This window comes from Equus przewalskii, chromosome 7, assembly GCF_037783145.1.
Source record: "Equus przewalskii isolate Varuska chromosome 7, EquPr2, whole genome shotgun sequence".
In the NCBI taxonomy this organism is placed as follows: domain Eukaryota; kingdom Metazoa; phylum Chordata; class Mammalia; order Perissodactyla; family Equidae; genus Equus; species Equus przewalskii.
Genome location: NC_091837.1, coordinates 80271996 through 80291537, shown reverse-complemented (window position 1 = coordinate 80291537; position 19542 = coordinate 80271996). Strand labels below are relative to the sequence as shown.

The following is a 19542-nucleotide window of genomic DNA, read 5'->3' as shown; positions in this document are numbered from 1 at the left end:
AGATTGTAAGAGTCTAAGAATTTATCCATTTCCTCTAGGTTATCCATTTTGTTTGCATGTAGTTTTTCATAGTATTCTCTTATAATCTGTTGTATTTCTGTGGAGTCTGTAATTTCTCCTCTTTCATTTCTGATTTTGTTTATCTGAGCTTTCTCTCTTTTTTTTCTTTGTAAGACTGACTAGGGATTTGTCAATTTTATTTATCTTCTCAAAGAACCAGCTCTTTGTTTCATTGATCCTTTCTACTGCCTTTTTTGTTTCAATACCATTTATTTATGCTCTGATTTTTATTATTTCTCTCCTTCTGCTGACTTTGGGCTTTGTTTTTTCTTCTTTCTCTAATTCAGTTAGGTGTAATTTGAGGTTTCTTATTTGGGATTTTTCTTGTTTGTTAATGTGTGCTTGTATTGCAATGAATTTCCCTCTTAATACAGCGTTTGCTGTATCCCATATGAGTTGGTATCATTTTCATTTGTCTCCAGATATTTTTTGATTTCTTCTTTAATTTCTTCAATGATCCATTGCTTGTTCAATAGCATATTGTTTAGTCTCCATATCTTTGTCCCTTTCTCAGCTTCTTGTAATTAATTTCTAGCTTTATAGCATTATGATCGGAGAAGATGCTTGTTATTATTTCAATTTTTTTAAATTTGTAGAGGCTTGCCTTATTCCCCAACATATGGTCTATCCTTGATAATGTTCCGTGTGCACTTGAGAAGAATGTGTATTCTGCTGTTTTTGGATGGAGTGTTCTGTATATGTCTGTTAAGTCCAACTTTTTTAGCTTTTTATTTAATTCTACTGTTTCCTTGTTGATTTTCTGTCTGGATGATCTGTCCAATGATGTGAGTGGGGTGTTGAGGTCCCCTACTATTATTGTGTTATTTTTAATATCTTCTTTTCAGTTGGTTAATAGTTGCTTTATAAGCTTTGGTACTCCTGTGTTGGGTGCATAGATATTTATAAGCGTTATTTCTTCTTGATGTAGTGTCCCTTTGATCATTATATACTGACCCTCTCTGTCTCTCTTTACCTGCCTTATCTTGAAATCTACTTTGTCTGATATAAGTATTGTGATACCTGCTTTCATTTGTTTGCCATTAGCTTGGATTATCGTCTTCCACCCCTTCACACTGAGCCTGTATTTGTCATTGGAGCTGAGGTGTGTTTCCTGGAGGCAACAGATTGTTGGATATTGTTCTTTAATCCATCTTGCCACTCTGTGTCTTTTTGTTGGAGAGTTCAATCCGTTTACATTGAGGGTGACTATTGATGTATGAGGGCTTAATGCTGTCATTCTGTCACTCATTTTCTGGTTTTTCTGCATTACCTTTGTTTCTTGTCCTGTGTGTTTTGGCCTACCCATTGACTTCTGCAGTTTCTTATTTCCTTACTTATTTTTTGTGTCTCTGTTCTGTTTTAAAGTTTAGTGGCTACCCTGAAGTTTGTATTCAGAGTCTCATGTATAACATAGTCCATTTTCTGGTGGCCTCTTATTTCCTTAGCCTAAACTGATTCAGTCCCTTTCCTCCTTCCCTCCTAAGTTATTATTGTAATATTTTATTCCAACTTGTGTTGTGAGTTTGTGGTTAAAGTGATAAGATTGTCTTTGTTTTTGGTGTTTTCCTTCCCTTTATCCTAATGCTATAGTTGTATATTTGCTATCCTATTCTGATTCTATCTATTTGTCTCCTAATGCTGTGTTTCGTGACCCTTTCTCCCTTTTTTTCTTTTTTCAGGCATGAGGGCCTTGAGGATTTCTTGTTGGGGGAGCGTCTCGTGGCTATGAAGTCCTTTAACTTTTGTTTGTCTGGGAAAGATTTAATTTCTCCTTCATATCTGAAGGATATTTTTGCTGGATAGAGTATTCTTGGCTGAAGATTATTATCTTTTAAAGTTTTGAATATGTCATTCCAATCTCTCCCAGCTTGTAAGGTTTCTGCAGGGAAATCTGCTGAAAGTCTGATAGGGGTTCATTTGTAGGTTATTTTCTTCTGCCTTACTGCCCTGAGTATTCTTTCTTTGTCATTCACTTTTGCCAATTTTACTACCATATGCCTTGCAGTAGGTCTTTTTACATTGACATATTTAGGAGACCTGAAAGCTTCCTCCACACACATTTTTCTCTCATTCCCTAGATTTGGGAAGTTCTCTGCTATTATTTCTTTGAGCACACTTTCTGCTCCATTCTCCTTTTCATCGTCCTTTGGGATACCAATAATTCTTGTATTGCATTTCCTCATTGAGTCAGCTATTTCTTGGAGATTTTCTTCATTCCTTTTTATTCTTAGTTCTTTCTCTTCCTCTCTCTGGAGCCATTCAACTTGTCTATCTTTGATTATGCTGATTTTCTCCTCTATGGCATCCACACAGGTATTCAGGGATTCCATATTATGTTTTATTTCTTCCACTGTATTTTTCATCTCTGGTATTTCTGATTGATTCTTCTTTATAGTTTCAATCTCTTTTGTGAAATAACTGCAGAACTCGTTGACTTGTTTCTCTATATTTTCCTTGACCTCACTGAGTTTTTTGACAATAGCTATTCTGAATTCATTGTCGTTTAGTTTACTTATTTCTGAGTCCTCAGGACATAATTCTGGGTGTTGTTCTCCCTCTGGTCTGGAGTTTTTATGAATTGTTTGATGCCAGAAGAGTGATTTTTCCAGTGATATTATCTGGTTGGAGTTACAGCCTGTCACCACTAGATGGGGGTCGAGAGCCGCATATTCTGAGCCCTGGCCTTCAGCTGAGATGGCTGGCACAATGCGAGTTGGGGGAGGGGGGGGGTCACTTTCTCTTGCGCGCAAACCTGGTTTCTCAATCAGCTCTTGCTATCTGGTCTCCTGGGGTCTTGGCTTGATGAGGTCACCCCCAGTGAAAGCTTTCCCCCATTAGAGGGCTTCCGTCTGCACGGCAAGGGTGCTAGGGAGTCCTGGGTGATCCTGCTGATGCATGGCCCTTCCCCCACTCATTCCCTCATGGAGCAGCCTGCAGCAGCAATCCCAGTGTTTAGGGGTGGGAGCCAAGTTCTCTCTTACCCTGTTCCAGCTCCTCCAAGGGGGTCTCCAGCCTCTCTGCCCTCCATCGTTTGGCTGCTGTGGGTCTCCAAGGATTCCTGTGTTATTAGGATATTTTTTGTTGGAATATGGTTGCTCCTTTTTGTTGTATGTTGGAGGGGAGAGAGTCCTAGGCAAGCTCACTCCACCATGATGCTGATGTCACTCTATAATACTTGTAATGTGTGGTTGAATTTTGTTTGCTAATATTTTGTTGAGAATTTTTACATCTATATTCATCAGGTATATTGTTCTATAGTTTCTTCTTGTGACCTCTGGCTTTGCTATCAGGGTAATGCTGGCTTCATAAAATGAGTTTGGAATTGTTCCCTCCTCTTCAATTTTTTGGAAGAGTTTGAGAAGGCTTGGCATTAATTCTTCTTTAAGTGTTTGATAGAATTCACCAGTGAAGCCATCTATCTGGTCCTTGGATTTTCTGTGTTGAGAGGTTTTTGATTACTGATTCAATCTCCTTACTTGTTATGGGTCTGTTCAGATTTTCGAATTCTTCCTGATTCAGTCTCAGTAGGTTGCATGTTTCTAGGGATTTGTCTATTCTAGGTTATCCATTTTGTTGGCATATGATTGTTCATAGTAGTTTCTTATCCTGTGTATTTCTATAGCATCAGTTGTAATGTCTTCTCTTTCATTTCTGATTTTATTCATTTGAGTTTTCTTTTTTTTTTTAGTCTAGCTAAAGGTTTGTCAATTTTTTTAATCTTTTTTAAAAAAAGCTTTTAGTTTTGTTGAGCTTTTTTATTGTTTTTCTGGTCTCTATTCATTTATTTCTGGTCTGATCTATGTTATTTCCCTCCTTTTGCTAATTTTGGACTTAGTTTGTTCTTCTTTTTCCAGTTCCTTGAGGTGTAAAGTTAGGTTTTTTTATTTGAGATCTTTCTATTTTCTTAGTACTCTGTTCATTTATCACTATACACTTTCCTCTCAGAACTGCTTTTGCAGCATTCCATAGGTTTTATGTTATGTTTCCATTTTCATTTGTTTTGAGATTTTTTAAAATTTACCTTTTGATTTCTTCTTTGACCCATGAATTGTTCAGGAATGTGTTGTTTAATTTCCACATATTTGTAGATTTTCCAGCTTTCCTTTTGTTCTCATTTCTAGTTTATACCATTGTGGTTGGTAAAGATATTTGGTGTGACTTCAGTCTTCTTAAATTTGCTAAGACTTGTTTTGTGGCCTATCATATGATCTATCCTGGAGATGTTCTGTGTGCACTTGAGAAGAATATGTGTTCTGCTGCTGTTGGATGGAATGTTCTATAAAGTTCTGTTATGTCCATTTGGTGTAATGTATCATTCACCTCCAATGTTTCCTTGTTGATTTTGTCTATGGATGATCTATTCATTGCTGAAAGTGGGGTATTGAAGTGTCCTACTATTGTTATATTATTGTCTATTTTTCCCTTCAGATCTGTTAGTATTTTCTTAATATATTTAAGTGCTCCAATGTTAAGTGCAAATATATTTACAATTGTTATATCCTCCTAGTGAACTGACCCTTTTATCATTATATAATGACCTTCTTTGTCTGTTGTTACTGTTTTTGGTTTAAAGTCTATTTTGTCTGATATAACTATAGCTACCCTTTGCTTTCTTTTGGTTTCCGCTTGCATGAAATGTCTTTCTCCATCCCTTCACTTTGAGCCTATGTGTGTTCTTAAATCTGAAGTGAATCTCTTGTAGGCTGGACATATATTTTAAACAAGACGTTTCCTCTGTGATTGGGAGAGATAGGTACTAGAGGATGCCTACCGAATGGTGCAAGGCATGAAATAACTGACTTGTAGATATGTCAGTTATCTCCAGAGATCTCTTCTAGGTACTAATTCACCATAGCCTAGCTCCAGTGACCATTTATTGCTAACATGCTGTGATCACCAAATGGATTCTATGTTATGAAACTGGTGCAAACTTATGTCGCTCAGAATGGAAACTCTTATTTCACCTTTAGCACCTCATCACTCCTTTAAACAAAAGTAAAACAAGGATAGAAAATACAGTTCTACAGAAGAGGTCTCATTTGAACTGGCTTTTTAAATAAGAAATATTAAAATTTTTTTCTTTCCATTACAATATGTATCAAGTGATGATAACATTATTGAACTACACATCTGAAAAAAATCAGAGGCTGTTTGTCTAAGGGTACTGTAAGTATAATTTGCATAGTCTTAAATCTTTCAATGACTTGACTTTGAAGGAGATTGTCTTTCCATTTAACTTATTAGTAGATGTTGACTAGTAATAATAATAGCAGCTAACAGCTATTAAGCACCAACTGTATTCCAGGCACTATGCTCAGGGTGCATTTTATAGGTGAAATTGTATTTAAACCTTATAACAACTTTTTTGTATCATCTCTACTTGACAGACAGGAATACTGCTTAGATGGGTTAACGAATTTGCCCCATGGTTAAGCAGTTAATAAGTGATTCAGCCAGGATTCCATACCAAGTCATCTGTCTCCATACTCTGGAGCATTTAACTCATGCATATTGCCATCCTTACTGGGGGAATTAGGAATTAGGAAGTTATGCACATTTGCTTTCCAAAATTCCCCAAAATTCATCTACCCTTCTCCCACTGAAGTAGTTTCTTTCTTATCTTGTGGGGGAAGATTACTGCATTTATTAAGGTTACTCATTACAACTCTTGTGCGTGATGCGGTCCTTTTTTCCTGTCTCTGATTTTCCAAGTGGCACACTACAACTTTCAGTGCATGTTCTGCAGTGGGAAACTTAGAGGAGAAGGGGGTTAGGGAAAATCAGTTTCTGGGGAGTAAGTTGTCTTTGAACTAAATGCCTAATTAAGAGAAGAATTGCTGAATCTTGAGTAGTATTTTTATTGCATTTTTTATTATTTACGTTAGAAAATAAATTATTCATTTAGGAGTTAATATTGCAGTGAACAAGGCTGAATATAATTTGAGAAAATCTGAACCAAAATGTGGTTAAAACAATGAAATGTAATTTTAATTAAAAGTGTGAAGTTTCAAATTTCTTATAAAAATGGTTAGGGCATACATAGCCTCATTTTAAAGGTCATACAAACAATAAATGCCATAAATGATAATAGATTAGTCTGTGCTTCTAAACTCACATGTGTTGTGTCCATCATACTGACACTACCCTGCTTTGTTTCATTGCAGCCTCTTCCTTCGTCCTGCCGCTACTGAGCCCCCCGATTCTTTTTGAGCGATTGTTTAGCATACTTCTTTCTCTGATGTCAACCTACATACTTCTAAGCAGAGGGTATAAACTTTTTTTAAAATTTAATTCTTAGTAGCAAGTTTTAAATGATATATTGACATTTCTCTATGATTATCAAACTTCTGGAAATGAAAAATTGGTGTTAATCTTGAGAAATAGATTATAAATATTTTCTACTCTGTAAGAACTATATATGACTTTATCTGTAATCTTCAGTTTTCTTTTTCTCATCATTTTCATAGTATTGCCTGTTGTCTTTGTCTTTCTGTTTATTTCCTGAAGTTGCTAAAATGTCATTTTACTACAGTGTTAGAAGGTTCTGATTGATTATGGAGGAATTTTAAGTCTCAAACAATGACTTAGAAAAAGTGTAGTTTTTGTTGCATTTCTTTCATGCACCTTAAATTAATGCTTTGATTTGCTCATTTTTCTTTGAATATATATATGTTTTTTACTCTTACATATATCATGGTCCAAATATTCGTTTTGATTCAGAAAACTTTCAGAATATTTTCCTGAAAGTTAAAGAATCCATTTTTATTTAAGATTGAAATTTTCTTATAAAACAAAATCTATAAGCCCACTTTAGGTGGATCCTGAAGCATTCTCTAAAACTCTGAAAATAGTTGTATACTCTCCCCATGTACTTTGAAGAAAAGAATTCTTCACTTACTTTTGAATTCCGTTTCATTTTTACTTAAGTCTTTGTGAGGGTGAGAACTGTGCATATTGTAACAAACAGTGAGTAGACCAGATAAATTGAATAACCACCACTCATAGACAATTTGAAATTTGGCCCAAATCTAGAATAATGATCCCAATTAGACTAAACCTAGGAATTCACCATTGTGCTATCAACAGATTATTCCTAGTTTAGGTGATTTTGTGAAGCCATTTTGGGTACAAAACTTGGGTTTATTCTTTGGGAAACTTAGTTGTCCTAATTCAAAATTAGAAGGATGTTCTCAAATCTTTTCATGGTAGACTCTAACATCCTAAGTGACCCAGACCCCAGGCATTCTTCTAGTCCCCAGATAGGAGATGACCCAGTCGGGCATTAACCTTCCTTCTCTTACCAAAGCTCCCCACACCTCCTGTCTTTTCCCTTTTCCCTGTATAACCAGATCTGGGGCATGGCTGTGAAGATAGAATATAAGCAACATGGAAATTTTTACCAGCTATCTAATAAGATCTTAAGATGAGCTTGCTTTGAGACTTAGAACTTCTAACTTTCAAATAAAATGAAGTCTATCAGCGTATTCTTCTCAAGAGTGATAAACATAATGAGACCTTAAAGCTCCTCACTCTTTTCCCCTTTATTGGTGGAATTTTAGGATAAATAATTTAGTTATCGTCAGAGTCTATCAAAGTACATATGAATTAGAGTATGCACAAATTTTTAGTGTAGATAAGAAAGCAGAACATAAAATCATTTCTATTCTGACCCACCATTTTGGGGTGACACACAAGTTTCTTTTAGGAAATCACACCCAGAGGTTGCCTTAAGCAAGTAAATATTTGAGGGGCCCAGGAATATGTGCCAGTGTCTACACAGCCACTTAATAATCAATAAGCCCTTTTCTTTTTTGAACCTTCAAACTCTAAGGCAGTAAACAGATTTAAAGGAATGTGTAGTAGATTTAAAAATACAAACAAATCTAGAAATAGATCTGGTTTGCTGGTTTAGAAATGAAGGAAGAAAGAAAGGATAATTCAAGTTGAATTTTGAGTGAAAAAATATTTCATAATGTAGAATAAGTTAATCATGTAACTTACATTGGGGATGATAAGTGTTATAGTATTATAAATCATCAATTTCATAGTCTTGGAAGATACCAAAACAGATTATCCTGAGCATATTTAATTTATTTGAAGAAAATCCAAAAAGTGAAAATTCACGCTTAAAATCAGAATATTAATGATGAGTATGACATTACTTACCTTTGCAAAAAAATTCAACAGGGGTAGTCTGAAACAGCACAGTCTAATAATTTCAATTAGTGCATTTTTCAGTGTCATATCAGTTTTGCAAAACATAGTCCACCTGCTATCATTCCACATTGCTATTTTGGATGACCTGGAGAGTTCTCTACGTAAATTAGTGAATAGTCAGAATTATAGGGTATTTAAAAGAGATGCAGCTTTATTACTTTATAGAAATACAGTAATCCTAAATTCTAACAATGCATCCTTGATTTAATGAAGAAACACTATTCATTTTTAATCAGCACTTAATTGTTTTTATGTAAATGGAAGCTGTTGTAATACTTGAAAATAGTTCTCTTAAGTTGTTTAAACAGTTCCCTCTGAAATTTTGTTATATTATCCCTTAGGTTAGCAAACTATAATACAAAACTTAATGCATTTTCAGCCCTGTTCAATTTGCACAGAGACCAAACTAGCAGGTCCTGATTTAGTAAGGTTTTATTATGTACACTGTGAGCCTGTGATGACATTTTATTGGTATTTTAGTTTATTAATTCAGATATGCAGACTTTATACAAGATATTGATCGTCTGAAGAAATAAAGCCCCATAGGAAGATTGCCTTTATCATATTTATTCCTCTACATTTTACAAAAGAGAATTATCATAGTTTATAGTTTTTGAAAGGAAATGAATCTGTAGCACTATTTGTAGAACTATGGAATTCATGTTTTTATGTATTAGGAAAAAATAATTTAATATATAACTGGAAATATTTTAAAAGTCATAGTTCTCTTTTGCTCAAGGGAATATACCTTCTTGATTCAGTTAATCGACAGTTTTTTTTTCTTCCACATCCAGTGTCCTGACCACTAGACAGACATCCAGGCAAAACAATTAGTGTACCCCAGGCATAAAGTAGAGTCATAAGCTGCTATAACATAAGGACTTTATTTTTCAGTGTTAGCCAATTACAAAATGCAACAATTAAGTTATTGGGAGTTAATCAAGTTGTGAATTGTGTGATATAAAGAGTCACTAGAGAAAGAGTTTGAGTAGGGGCGCTAAATTGGTCCCATCAAGGACCCGTGTGGAAGTTGAACTAATCTTAAAGAATGACTAGGATACAGGCATTCTAAATCTTGTTTTTTATTTTTCTTTTAAGCATTGTAAAAATAGTATAATCACATTTTGAAAAGTAGGGGTAAGGGAGAAAATCATTTATTAACCCCAGCACTCCTGTTCATGTTCTGGTATATTTCCTTCCAGTCTTACCTCTGTATTTATCTTTTTAGCATAGTATTAATCATAGTCTACGTACTATTTTCTATCTTTTTTTCCTACTTTACTTTAGAAGCATTTTCCCAGGTGGTGCATAGGCTTCCTAACCATCATTTAATAGATATTTAATATTCTGTGATGTGGATGCACCTTGATTTAGTTAGCCGTTTCTCTATTTTTGATGATTTTATTTATTTCTACTTTTTATTATCATAAATAATATTTTGCGTTATATTTTTATGCGTTAGCTTTTCACATAGTTTCAATGATTTCCTTTGTTCACTTCTTGAATGTAGTATAGGTGGGCCATAGAATATGAACTTTTTTTTTACTTTTAAGAACAGTGCCACTTTATAATATCACAAACAACATATGAAGGGTTCTGTTTCATTGTATCACGCACAGTAGTTGGTATTTCCAATTTTAAATAAGAATATCAAATGCTATTTTCATAGATCAGAAATGGTACCGCTTTGTATAATTTTCTGTACTTGTTTTCCTAATGATATTCTCTCTCGTATGTACTGTCTGTTCGTATTCTTGGCCATTCTGAATCTTATATACCAAGTTATTTGTGTATGCTTTCTTAAACCTCAGTGTTTCCTGCTGCCTCATCTTCAGTGTCTTAGTTTTATGATCTGTGGTAGAGTTTAAAGCATTTTGTTTCTTTTTCTTTCTCGTGTTTAGGAAATAGTGCCATATGGAATAGAGTTCAATAGTTGAAAAAGTTGAAAGAGAAATAAACTTTTTTTGTTTTGGTTTCTTTGATATTGTTTTGTAACTCTGAGTTAGGTGAGTAACTCACTCAACAAACAGTGTGAGCTAGCCCTTCAGTGGTCACAAGGCTGACACAGTCGAACATATCACAAACTAGCAGGGGATGCATACAAGCAAACGTGATTAAAACAGTGTGATGCGTACTATAATAGAGTATTTTGGGGATTACAGACGTGGAACACTTATCCCAAACTAGAGCAGAAAAGGATTAGAAAAGGCTTCTGTCACTGCATTGTCTTGTGAGCATTTCTCCTTTGTCCACATTATAATGTCCATATTATACTCCAGCCTAGAGATTTGCTCTATGTTATTTCATCACTGCCCTGTAGATATGTAGGTTGTTTCCTGTTTTTCCCTTCTGTAAACAATATTACAGCAAACATCTTTATATGGGAATCATAGTACACGTCTGATTATTTTATCTGGGTAAATTCCTAGAAGTTATGTTGTTGGGTTATAGTATATGAATATTTTTGAGATTCTTGATGCATAGCGTTAGATTGCCTTCCTGAAAGTGTTTATTCCTGTAAAGAAAATAAGAGAGTTCCTTTTTCATTACACTGTTGTCAACAATATTTTTTATATGGGTAAATATGATAAGTGAATATAGTATCTCTCTATTGTTTTAATTTCCGTATTAGTTATCAATAAGGTCAAACATTTTCACGTATTTGTTGGCTCTTTTTTTCTTTTTGAGAGGTTTATGTTCCTGTATTGCACCCATTTTTTTAAAAAGTTTGGGATGTTTGTCTTGCTCTTCTGTATGTGTTAATAATATAAACTCAAGAATTGTCTTTTTACCTTTGTCTTAATGTTTTCTTTCTTTTTTGTGTATATCTGTCATTTACCTTATGAATGATTTTTAAATATCTCTACTACTTTAAATATGTAATGATCTCAAGATTTAATCACTTTAAAAAAAAAGATGGTGTTGGAGTTGATATTTGAATGTTACTTTCCTATCTTACTTTTTTCTCTGGAAAGCCTAGAAAATTTAAATTTTTGTGATATTGTGACTTAGAAGTATTATCAAGATTGTTTTAATTTAGAGGAAGACCTCTCAGTATAAATTTTAATTTGTTTAATTTTTTTTTTTTCTTTTCATTTCTATCCTCCCATTTGCACACCCCCCACGCCTCCCACTCCTGCCTTAGGTATGAAGCTCTCTTTCCATTAGTATTGTCATGTTTGATGTTTGCCTGGATACACATGGAACAAGAAACCCTACAACAATCTGGTGTTTCCTGTAAACAGAAGGTAGTTTATCAAAAATCATTGTTGCATTTATTTGAGAATATTAAAATATTCTGTTATCCTATAAGGAAGTTGCAATGTTATTTCGTCAAAAATTCTTTCTACTTAAAATTGTACACTATTTGAGGCATTAGTAATTAAGTTAATGATTAATAATTAAAAGCAAATAGTTTGTAAGGAAATTTTTCACTTAATAATATAAGTTATTTTATTGTTTATAACCATTTTATAGGTTGAGCTTTTCTTAGAAATTGAGAATCACTTTAAAAATATCAATATAGGGGGGCTGGCCCCGTGGCCGAGTGGTTAAGTTCGCGCGCTCCGCTGCAGGCGGCACAGTGTTTCGTTGGTTCGAATCCTGGGCGTGGACATGGCACTGCTCATCAAACCACGCTGAGGCAGCGTCCCACATGCCACAACTAGAAGGACCCACAACAAAGAATATACAACTATGTACCGGGGGGCTTTGGGGAGAAAAAGGAAAAAAAATAAAAAAATCTTAAAAAAAAAAAATATCAATATAGGTGAAGGAATGGAGGAGAAAGAATGCTCTTTATCTTATTTTCATCTGTTTTCAAATCTAATCTTTCTTCTTTTCAATTTATTTTAGTTGGAAGAATATTTATGTTGTTGCAAGTCAATTTATAAATTTGATCATAAAGTGACAGTTATCTTCCCAGTGTTTTTCTCTTTCTAGACATCCTCCTCCAAAATGCTTGTTCTGTCACCTTGTTGATTGTGACCTCAGTCTAAATCTTAGACTGTTTATTCAACACAATATACTTTGAACTGGCTAAAAGCCAACTGCATTTTAAGACCTTTTTATTGAGCCAGAGAGGTAAATTGATGTCTCTTCCCTTTGTTTTAGAACTGAAGGTAATTATAAGAAATTGGCAATAGAATATTTGCAGTTTTGCTGAGGTCAGATGAAATGAATATTGAGAAAAACACCGTCAGAGTTCATCCATTCTTAACTGGTTCCAGTTGAGTTTACAGACAGTAATTGATAGTTTAGAATAATTAATTTCAATAAAGAAGAAATCTTATTGAAGTATATTGAATAATTACTGGTTTTTAACTTTCAGCCCTGGAATATTAACATAATACATGAAAAGCAGTTTTGATCAGATTCAAGTAAATGGTCAAACTGTCCTTAATATTAAATATTTTAATATTAAATAAATGTTAAATGTAAAATGAGGTTTATTGTGTCATTTTTTTAATTCTGTTTTTTAACTGAAAGGATGTCTTGTTTTAGAAAAGTATTAAAGCATCCTAAGAACTTACTAGAAAATTACACAGGGAGTCGGGAATGGGGAAAGTCTCTCTTTAAACTCACCCATGAATTTTTCGTTTTTAGGGAGAGAGGGATTAAGCAAGAGTACGTCCAACTTGTTGGAATTGAGTGACTTTATATTTTACCAAAGACAGGGATATTTTGAATTATCAGAAGAACAAAGAAACAAAAAAATATTTAATTTTACCCATGCTTTTTAATATCATACCATACCTGGGTTTGAGAAGATCAGGACACTCTGGGAAATCAGGTCTTAGAAAAGGGAAGAATTATATAGGGATTTAAAGGTGAAGCATTTATATAGGATAAGAAAAAATCCAATTCTCATTTTTGTTACATATACTACAACTCTGTTCGGTATATTATTAGCAACGTATTTTGCCTTTTGACAGATTTTATTAAGGTATAATTAAGCTATAGGAAAAGATTTATTGCTGGGTTTTTTTGTCAGTGCAGAGTATCTTTCTAGCTAGTGTGACTGAGACTGCAAGTTTGCCTTTGAGGGCAGAAGGAGGCGAGCTGCTATTGTGCCTTCACATATTGCTCGTTGTCTCACAGGTCAACAGTATCCAGTTCATCTATAATACTGATCTAACCCAGCTCCGACAGCTCTGTCTGGATGACATCCGGAGGGCCTTTTTCCTTGTATCCTTTGTTTGGGCTTTTGTTTAAAGATGCTCAACCTCCCATCTAATGGAGTAAGAACACGTGGTAGGTCTTTCTGCCTGTTGCTTAATAGTGGTCTTACCTGAGAAGCCATTTAACCCTCCTCTCAACCATAATTTTCCCTTATGGCTCACGGTTTTTAAAACTTCTTGGAGCTATAGTATAAAGCATAAAACTAAGCATAAAGAATGATGTAACAAACGATGTATATGTGTGTATTTCTACCATCCAAGTTATCAATAATTAATATTTTGTCACATGTCACACATTTAAAAAAAATTAAAACATTACAGCTATAGCCAAAGTCTTCTTTCAACTCTTAGCTTCCAATCTGATTTCCCTCATCCTGAAGAAACCGCGATTATGAGTTTGGTTTGTATCTTTCTATGTGTATTTTACACTATGCTCGTGTTATGTAACATCTATCGCACACAGTTTTTGGATCACATCAGAGGCAGTATTGTATGAAAGTTATTAGTGTTAGAAGTTTCAAAGACAATATGGCAGAGTAAGGTCTCATTTTGAGAAGGCTGGCTGACGAGCTTCAAAAAATTCGCAGGGAAACATTTCCTTTGAGCTTACCATGGTGCAAGGTCTGGACCTTATAGGTCCAGAAGATAAATGTTTGCATTCTTTCCTCTATCTCTTGCTTTCACTCTCAATTTTTTTTTTCCCCTTTTTGCAAGTTCCTGCCACTCAGCCTCTACTAATAAAACACTTTTTCCCTTGAACCCCGCATCTCCATAAATTATAATTTCATCTTCTCCTTCCTGTTTACTACCAAGCTCCTTGAAAGAAGAATCTATAGTTGCTGCTACCATTTCTTACTCATTTATATGCTATGTCCTCAAGCCTAGAATGGCGCCTGGCACTTAGTAGTATTGTACATGGGAGCTCTGTGAGTGTTTGTCAGGTGTTTCTACTGAAGCTATACTCTCAGTGGTGGGGCTTCCTGATTGCCCAGTCCAATCTATTCAGTGTTACTTGACCACTCTATAACATTCAACTCTATTAGATTTCTCTCTTTCTTTTCCCTTGACTTCCAGGACACTATCCAGGTTCTTTTCTTAGCTTTTTATATCATCTCCATTCTTCTTCACTAAAACTTACTCTTCCTTTGTCTCATCTTTTGACAGGTTTTTCTCTGAGCTCTATCATTAACTTTTGCTTCTTCCTGTGCCTGGATAATGTCATCCTCTCTTGTATCTTTGACCAACACCTCTGTGCAAACAACTCTGAGATCTACTTCCCCAGCCTTGACCTCTCTCCTGACCTCAAGAGCCAAATGTCCAACATCCTGCTGAGCATCACCAAATGTATGTCCCAAACTGACTTAAAAACTGCCCACTCCTCTGGAAAGTCACTCTCTGGCAGGCCTCATCTCATTGAATGGCATTGCCATACTCCCAACCACCTAGGCCATCAAACTTGTCATATTTAGCTGCTCCTTGTCCATTTCTAAAGTCCCACAGTCTCCCCTCGTTCTTCCTTTCTGCTCCCACTGCATCAGTTCAGATTTTCCCTGTCCCTAACGTGGACTATTGAAATAGTTTCATAATGGGATTTCCTGCCTCTAATTATTGGTCTTCTTTATCTGAATATCTCACTGTCACTGTTATTTCTTTTTTATATCACTCACCTAAAATATTTGCTAGCTCTTCATTGTCTCCACAATAAAGTTGAAGGCTTTTTATTAGTATGCCACCAACTATATTTCTTGCTTCATCTTTCACTTTATCCTTCAATAAACCCTAAGGTTCTATCACACGTATTTACTGTTTCTTGACTATGTCATTTATTTTTCTGCTGTTTACCTTAAAATTCCTCTCATATTCTTCTCCATATTGTCATAATTTTAGTCACCATATGAGCACTTTGAGACTATTTTATTCAGATTTATGTTTTTAGTGCTTAGCTCTGCCTTTGACATATACTAGACAATAAATGTTGGTTGATGAGTTGACTGGTTGAATGAGTGGATCCGTGAATACATTTAAGGCTCAAATCACCAACTGAAATGCCACTTTTTCACTGAACGTTGTCATGAGTCATATTTTCTCTTGCGTGTTTCTATACTACTTTTGTGTGTGTGTGTATAATAATAAATAGCTAACATTTATTGAGCCCTTTCAGTGGGCCAGGCAGTATTTTAAGTACTGTACCATCAGTAAGTTCTTAGACACCAATAGGATTAATGTCTTCTTTTTATTACTGCACTAATACAAATGTAAGTTTAAGAAATGTCAAAAAGATGTTTAACATTTTCCCATGGCTCATTCTCTATTGAATTATTTTAAAACTTGATTTCTTATTTCTTTCTATATTGGGCGCAGAGCAAGCATATATGAACTGAAACAGTATTTCAGAAGAAAATGTCTATACATGTGCTGGGTCTGTGTTCTCCTTCTGAAAAATTGGCGGCCATCTACAGATACGATAATCTGACTTGCTTACGTTAGAGAAGAGGAAAATAGTAGCCTTCCCAAGGTTACCAGAGACAAGTGAGGATGACCTCTCTCAGGCCTCATTGTTCTTAGTACATTGCTTCTTTAATCTGGTTCTTTCAAAATGCATTCATAAGGAGATATGACAGAAGATTCATTTACAACAATTGATTATCCAGTGTACAAGTGAAAAAGCAAATTACCCTCATGGTAGAATAGGTGTTTCTTTTCTAAATGAAAAAGAAATTTGTATGCATTCTGACTTGTTTTGGCATTTCCTTAACTCTATTTAGGTTTTCTTCTTAGTGACAGCATTTTTTGGAACTGGGAATATAGCTTCTGTTAACAGGTAATTTTAGATGAAAACAGCATATATATAATCAAAAAATAATACAAATTGGATTTTGTTCTGTATATTTTTATACTGAAGGATGTATTTTGGAAGTTCATATATATCAGCACATACAGCTCTACATTATTCATTTTAGTGGCTTCATAATGTTCCTTGATACAATGTATGCTTCTGTTTTAGTAAGAGTACATTTCAGAAAATTAGTTTAAATGTCCTTTGTTTGCAGAACATTCTTTTAAAGTTACCATGTGACTTCTAAAATCTTTTTTCTTTGTGTTGGTTCCTTAGCTTTGATGTTACCTCTGTCTATTGCTTTCTGACCGTGTTTAGTCCCTTTATCATGGGAGCCCTGATGATGTGGAAGGTTAGTTTTCTGGTTTTATTATTTTATTAAGATACTGATTAAGATTATGAACTCATTGTGGCATTAAGATTATAAAGTCTTTGTGATAGTGTTAGATAGCATGGAAAGAAGATACCTTCCAAGATACTGCTGAGCAGGAGGTGGGACCCTCCAGCCTTTACTCCAAAATATAGTTGATCTTTTTACTTTACTTTTAAGCCCATTTAACTTCAAAAGAGTAGAGATTCTGTGTTAGTCTGGGAAGTTCTATCAAAGGTGATTAAAGCCTGTGGGGAAGTGCAGTGTAGATCAAAACTTCATTACTCCTCAAGAGCTATGGCTCCCTGAACCCATGTTCCCCACCCATGAGACTGCCAACATGTCATAATCTTTTCTCATAATCCATGTACTTAGAATTGATTCATTCCTTCAACAAATATGTCATTGAATGCTTATATTTAGTAATGCGCCTGCCACCAGCTGGGTGCTTGAGGATACCAAGATTATGACAAATTTTCAGCTTTCCAGGGGCTCAGACTCTCCAGTGGAATGTAATCCATGGTCATTATGCATGTCCTATTCCCTCTACCATAGTGCCTGGCACATTTTACATAGTTAGTATATATTTGTTTAAGTAAAGTAATAACTACCTAAAATCTGATTGCTTTCTGTTCAGATCACATAAGTAATAATTGTCAAAGGTATGTTCTCTTAATGAGACTAGTATCTTTTTTTTGTTACTGCACTAATACAAATGTGATTTTAAGAAATGTTAAAAAGATGTTCAACAATTTCTCATGTCCCATTCTCTATTGAATTATTTTAAAACATGTGTTGTTTCTCACTTCACAATATATGCAAACATCAAATCATTGTGTTGTAAACCTGAAACTAATAAGTGTTATATGTGTGTTATACCTCAAAAAAACCCAAAAAACATGTACAGTCATGTGCTGCATAACGACATTTTGGTCAACATCAGACTACATATACGACAATGGTCCCATGAGATTTGTATCATGTAGCCTAGGTGTGTAGTGGGCTATACTGTCTAGGTCTGTGAAAGTACACTCTATGATGTTTGCACAATGATGAAATCACCTAACACTGCATTTCTCAGAACTTATCCCTGTCGTTAAGCAACACATGACTGTATCTCAAAATATTAACACTGTTAGTTCTGGATTATGGATTTTCAACCAGTATAAATTTTATTATACCTTTATTTATTTATTCAGATTTTTTACAGTAACTGTGAATTTTATAATCAGAAATAAGTGGTAGTAAAGCAGCTAAGTCATGTTTATTGAGTTGTAGTATCAACTATCTGGGTGGGTTCAGGGATTTGTGAATCAAATTATCAGGCTCTATAATTTATTTGGTTTGGGCGTTCTGTGCCTTTCACGCCCTCTTGGAATCATTTGAACATGGTCATTAATTTTTATGAGTTAAATAGAACAAAAATTTGTAATAGATTTTATTTGGAATGCCTGTAGATATGTTATCTTTTATACTACGTGTTATCGATGTAGATTTTTAAATTAATTTCATCACTGTTCTATATGTCATTGGTATAGTTTTATTTCAATGCTTGTTCTTCACTAATATATATAAGTTATTTGAAAAGTTGAAATATTTCTATAAACAGAAATAATATTCATTTCAAAAAGTGTTCAAATGCTTCAACTACCCATGGCATCATTTGTTGTTCTTTTAAACAGATTTTAATCCCCTTTGTTCTTGTGATGTGTGCTTTTGAAGCAGTTCAGTTAACTACCCAGTTATCATCAAAAGGGTAAGATGAATGTTTAAGAAGCGTTGGATTTGCCCATTTTTAGGAAATGAGCGTAAACATTTGAGGGTATTTCATGTGACTGGTATTAGGACACTAAGATTGTTTATTACAAAAATGAGAAAAAGCGTTTACCCTTTTAGTCAGGGTTCAGTCATCATTGGAGGAGATTAGACGATTAGAGCCTCTAGCAGACAAATATGATTTCTCAGCAATAAAATGTTGTTAGAATATTATTCAAGCTAGTGAAGAGCCTTCTAGAAAACTGTAAAACTTAAATGTTAAATTCTTGTAGTTAGTGACTTGTTTGTTGTAGATATCCTGTGCCTTCAGAAAACAAGGAATATTCTGGCTGCTTTCTTTGGGGCTGTTTCTTAAATAAGTATTAAACAAATGTGTTAACAGCGTTTCATTTTACATAGCTTGAAATTAGCTGTTCTAAATGTCAATGACTTACGTAGTTTCTCTTTCTTGATTTCTACACATTTGACAAATGGAATGCAAAGTATTCTTTCTGAGTTTTGAGCAAGTTCTGGAGAAGTCAGTCTTAAGCAGTGAAGACTTTGGAACAGAAGCTGTCAGCTCAACTATTTGCTTTTTTAACAATAAAATTGCCTCATCAGCAGAGGACTCATCTGCCGCTCTGAGAGACACTTGAGATAAATATGAAGCTTCTTAACAGTTTTGTTATTCTTGAATCAAACTGGCATATTCAGTGCCGAAAGAAATAACTAATATTAGCGTATATTTGCTTGTTCTTCTTGATGAATTTAAGCTAGAACTGAGTTTAGCATATTATTGTGCATATGCCATAATAAAGAAAAGGTTTTCTTCCACTGTTTAAAAATAGTAGAAATTTCGTTTCCAGTTTAATTTAGTATATTTTTGCAGGATATTTATATGAGTTTAACATTGAAAGCATTTGTACCTTGTCAGTATCATGTAAAAGTTACTTAGATGCAATAGAAAAGTGGTAAATGACATGTACTTTCTTGCATATCTGTTAGAAGACACGTTTTTAAGAACAGATTTTAATTAAGATTTAAATAAGAAGAGCTGGAGACACGTTCAATGAGAAGTAGAAGGCTCATCAGAATGTGTGTATGTATGTGTGTGTATATACATA

At 34.4% G+C, this 19542-nt stretch overlaps 1 protein-coding gene across 50 annotated transcripts in view; it reads left to right on the top strand.

Moving 5' to 3' along the window:
- Positions 1 to 19542, top strand: part of PIGN (phosphatidylinositol glycan anchor biosynthesis class N) — a 187007-nt gene that overhangs the window by 85322 nt on the left and 82143 nt on the right. For all 50 annotated transcript variants that reach the window (XR_011542785.1, XR_011542783.1, XR_011542793.1 and 47 more), the window contains 6 exons: positions 6225 to 6327; positions 11423 to 11525; positions 13378 to 13464; positions 16223 to 16278; positions 16570 to 16645; positions 18346 to 18419. Coding sequence is in view for 38 of the 50 variants with exons in the window: in XM_070630255.1 (XP_070486356.1) it covers positions 6225 to 6327; positions 11423 to 11525; positions 13378 to 13464; positions 16223 to 16278; positions 16570 to 16645; positions 18346 to 18419 (499 nt within the window). In the remaining 12 variants the exon portion in view is untranslated. The remainder of the gene's footprint in view (positions 1 to 6224; positions 6328 to 11422; positions 11526 to 13377; positions 13465 to 16222; positions 16279 to 16569; positions 16646 to 18345; positions 18420 to 19542) is intronic.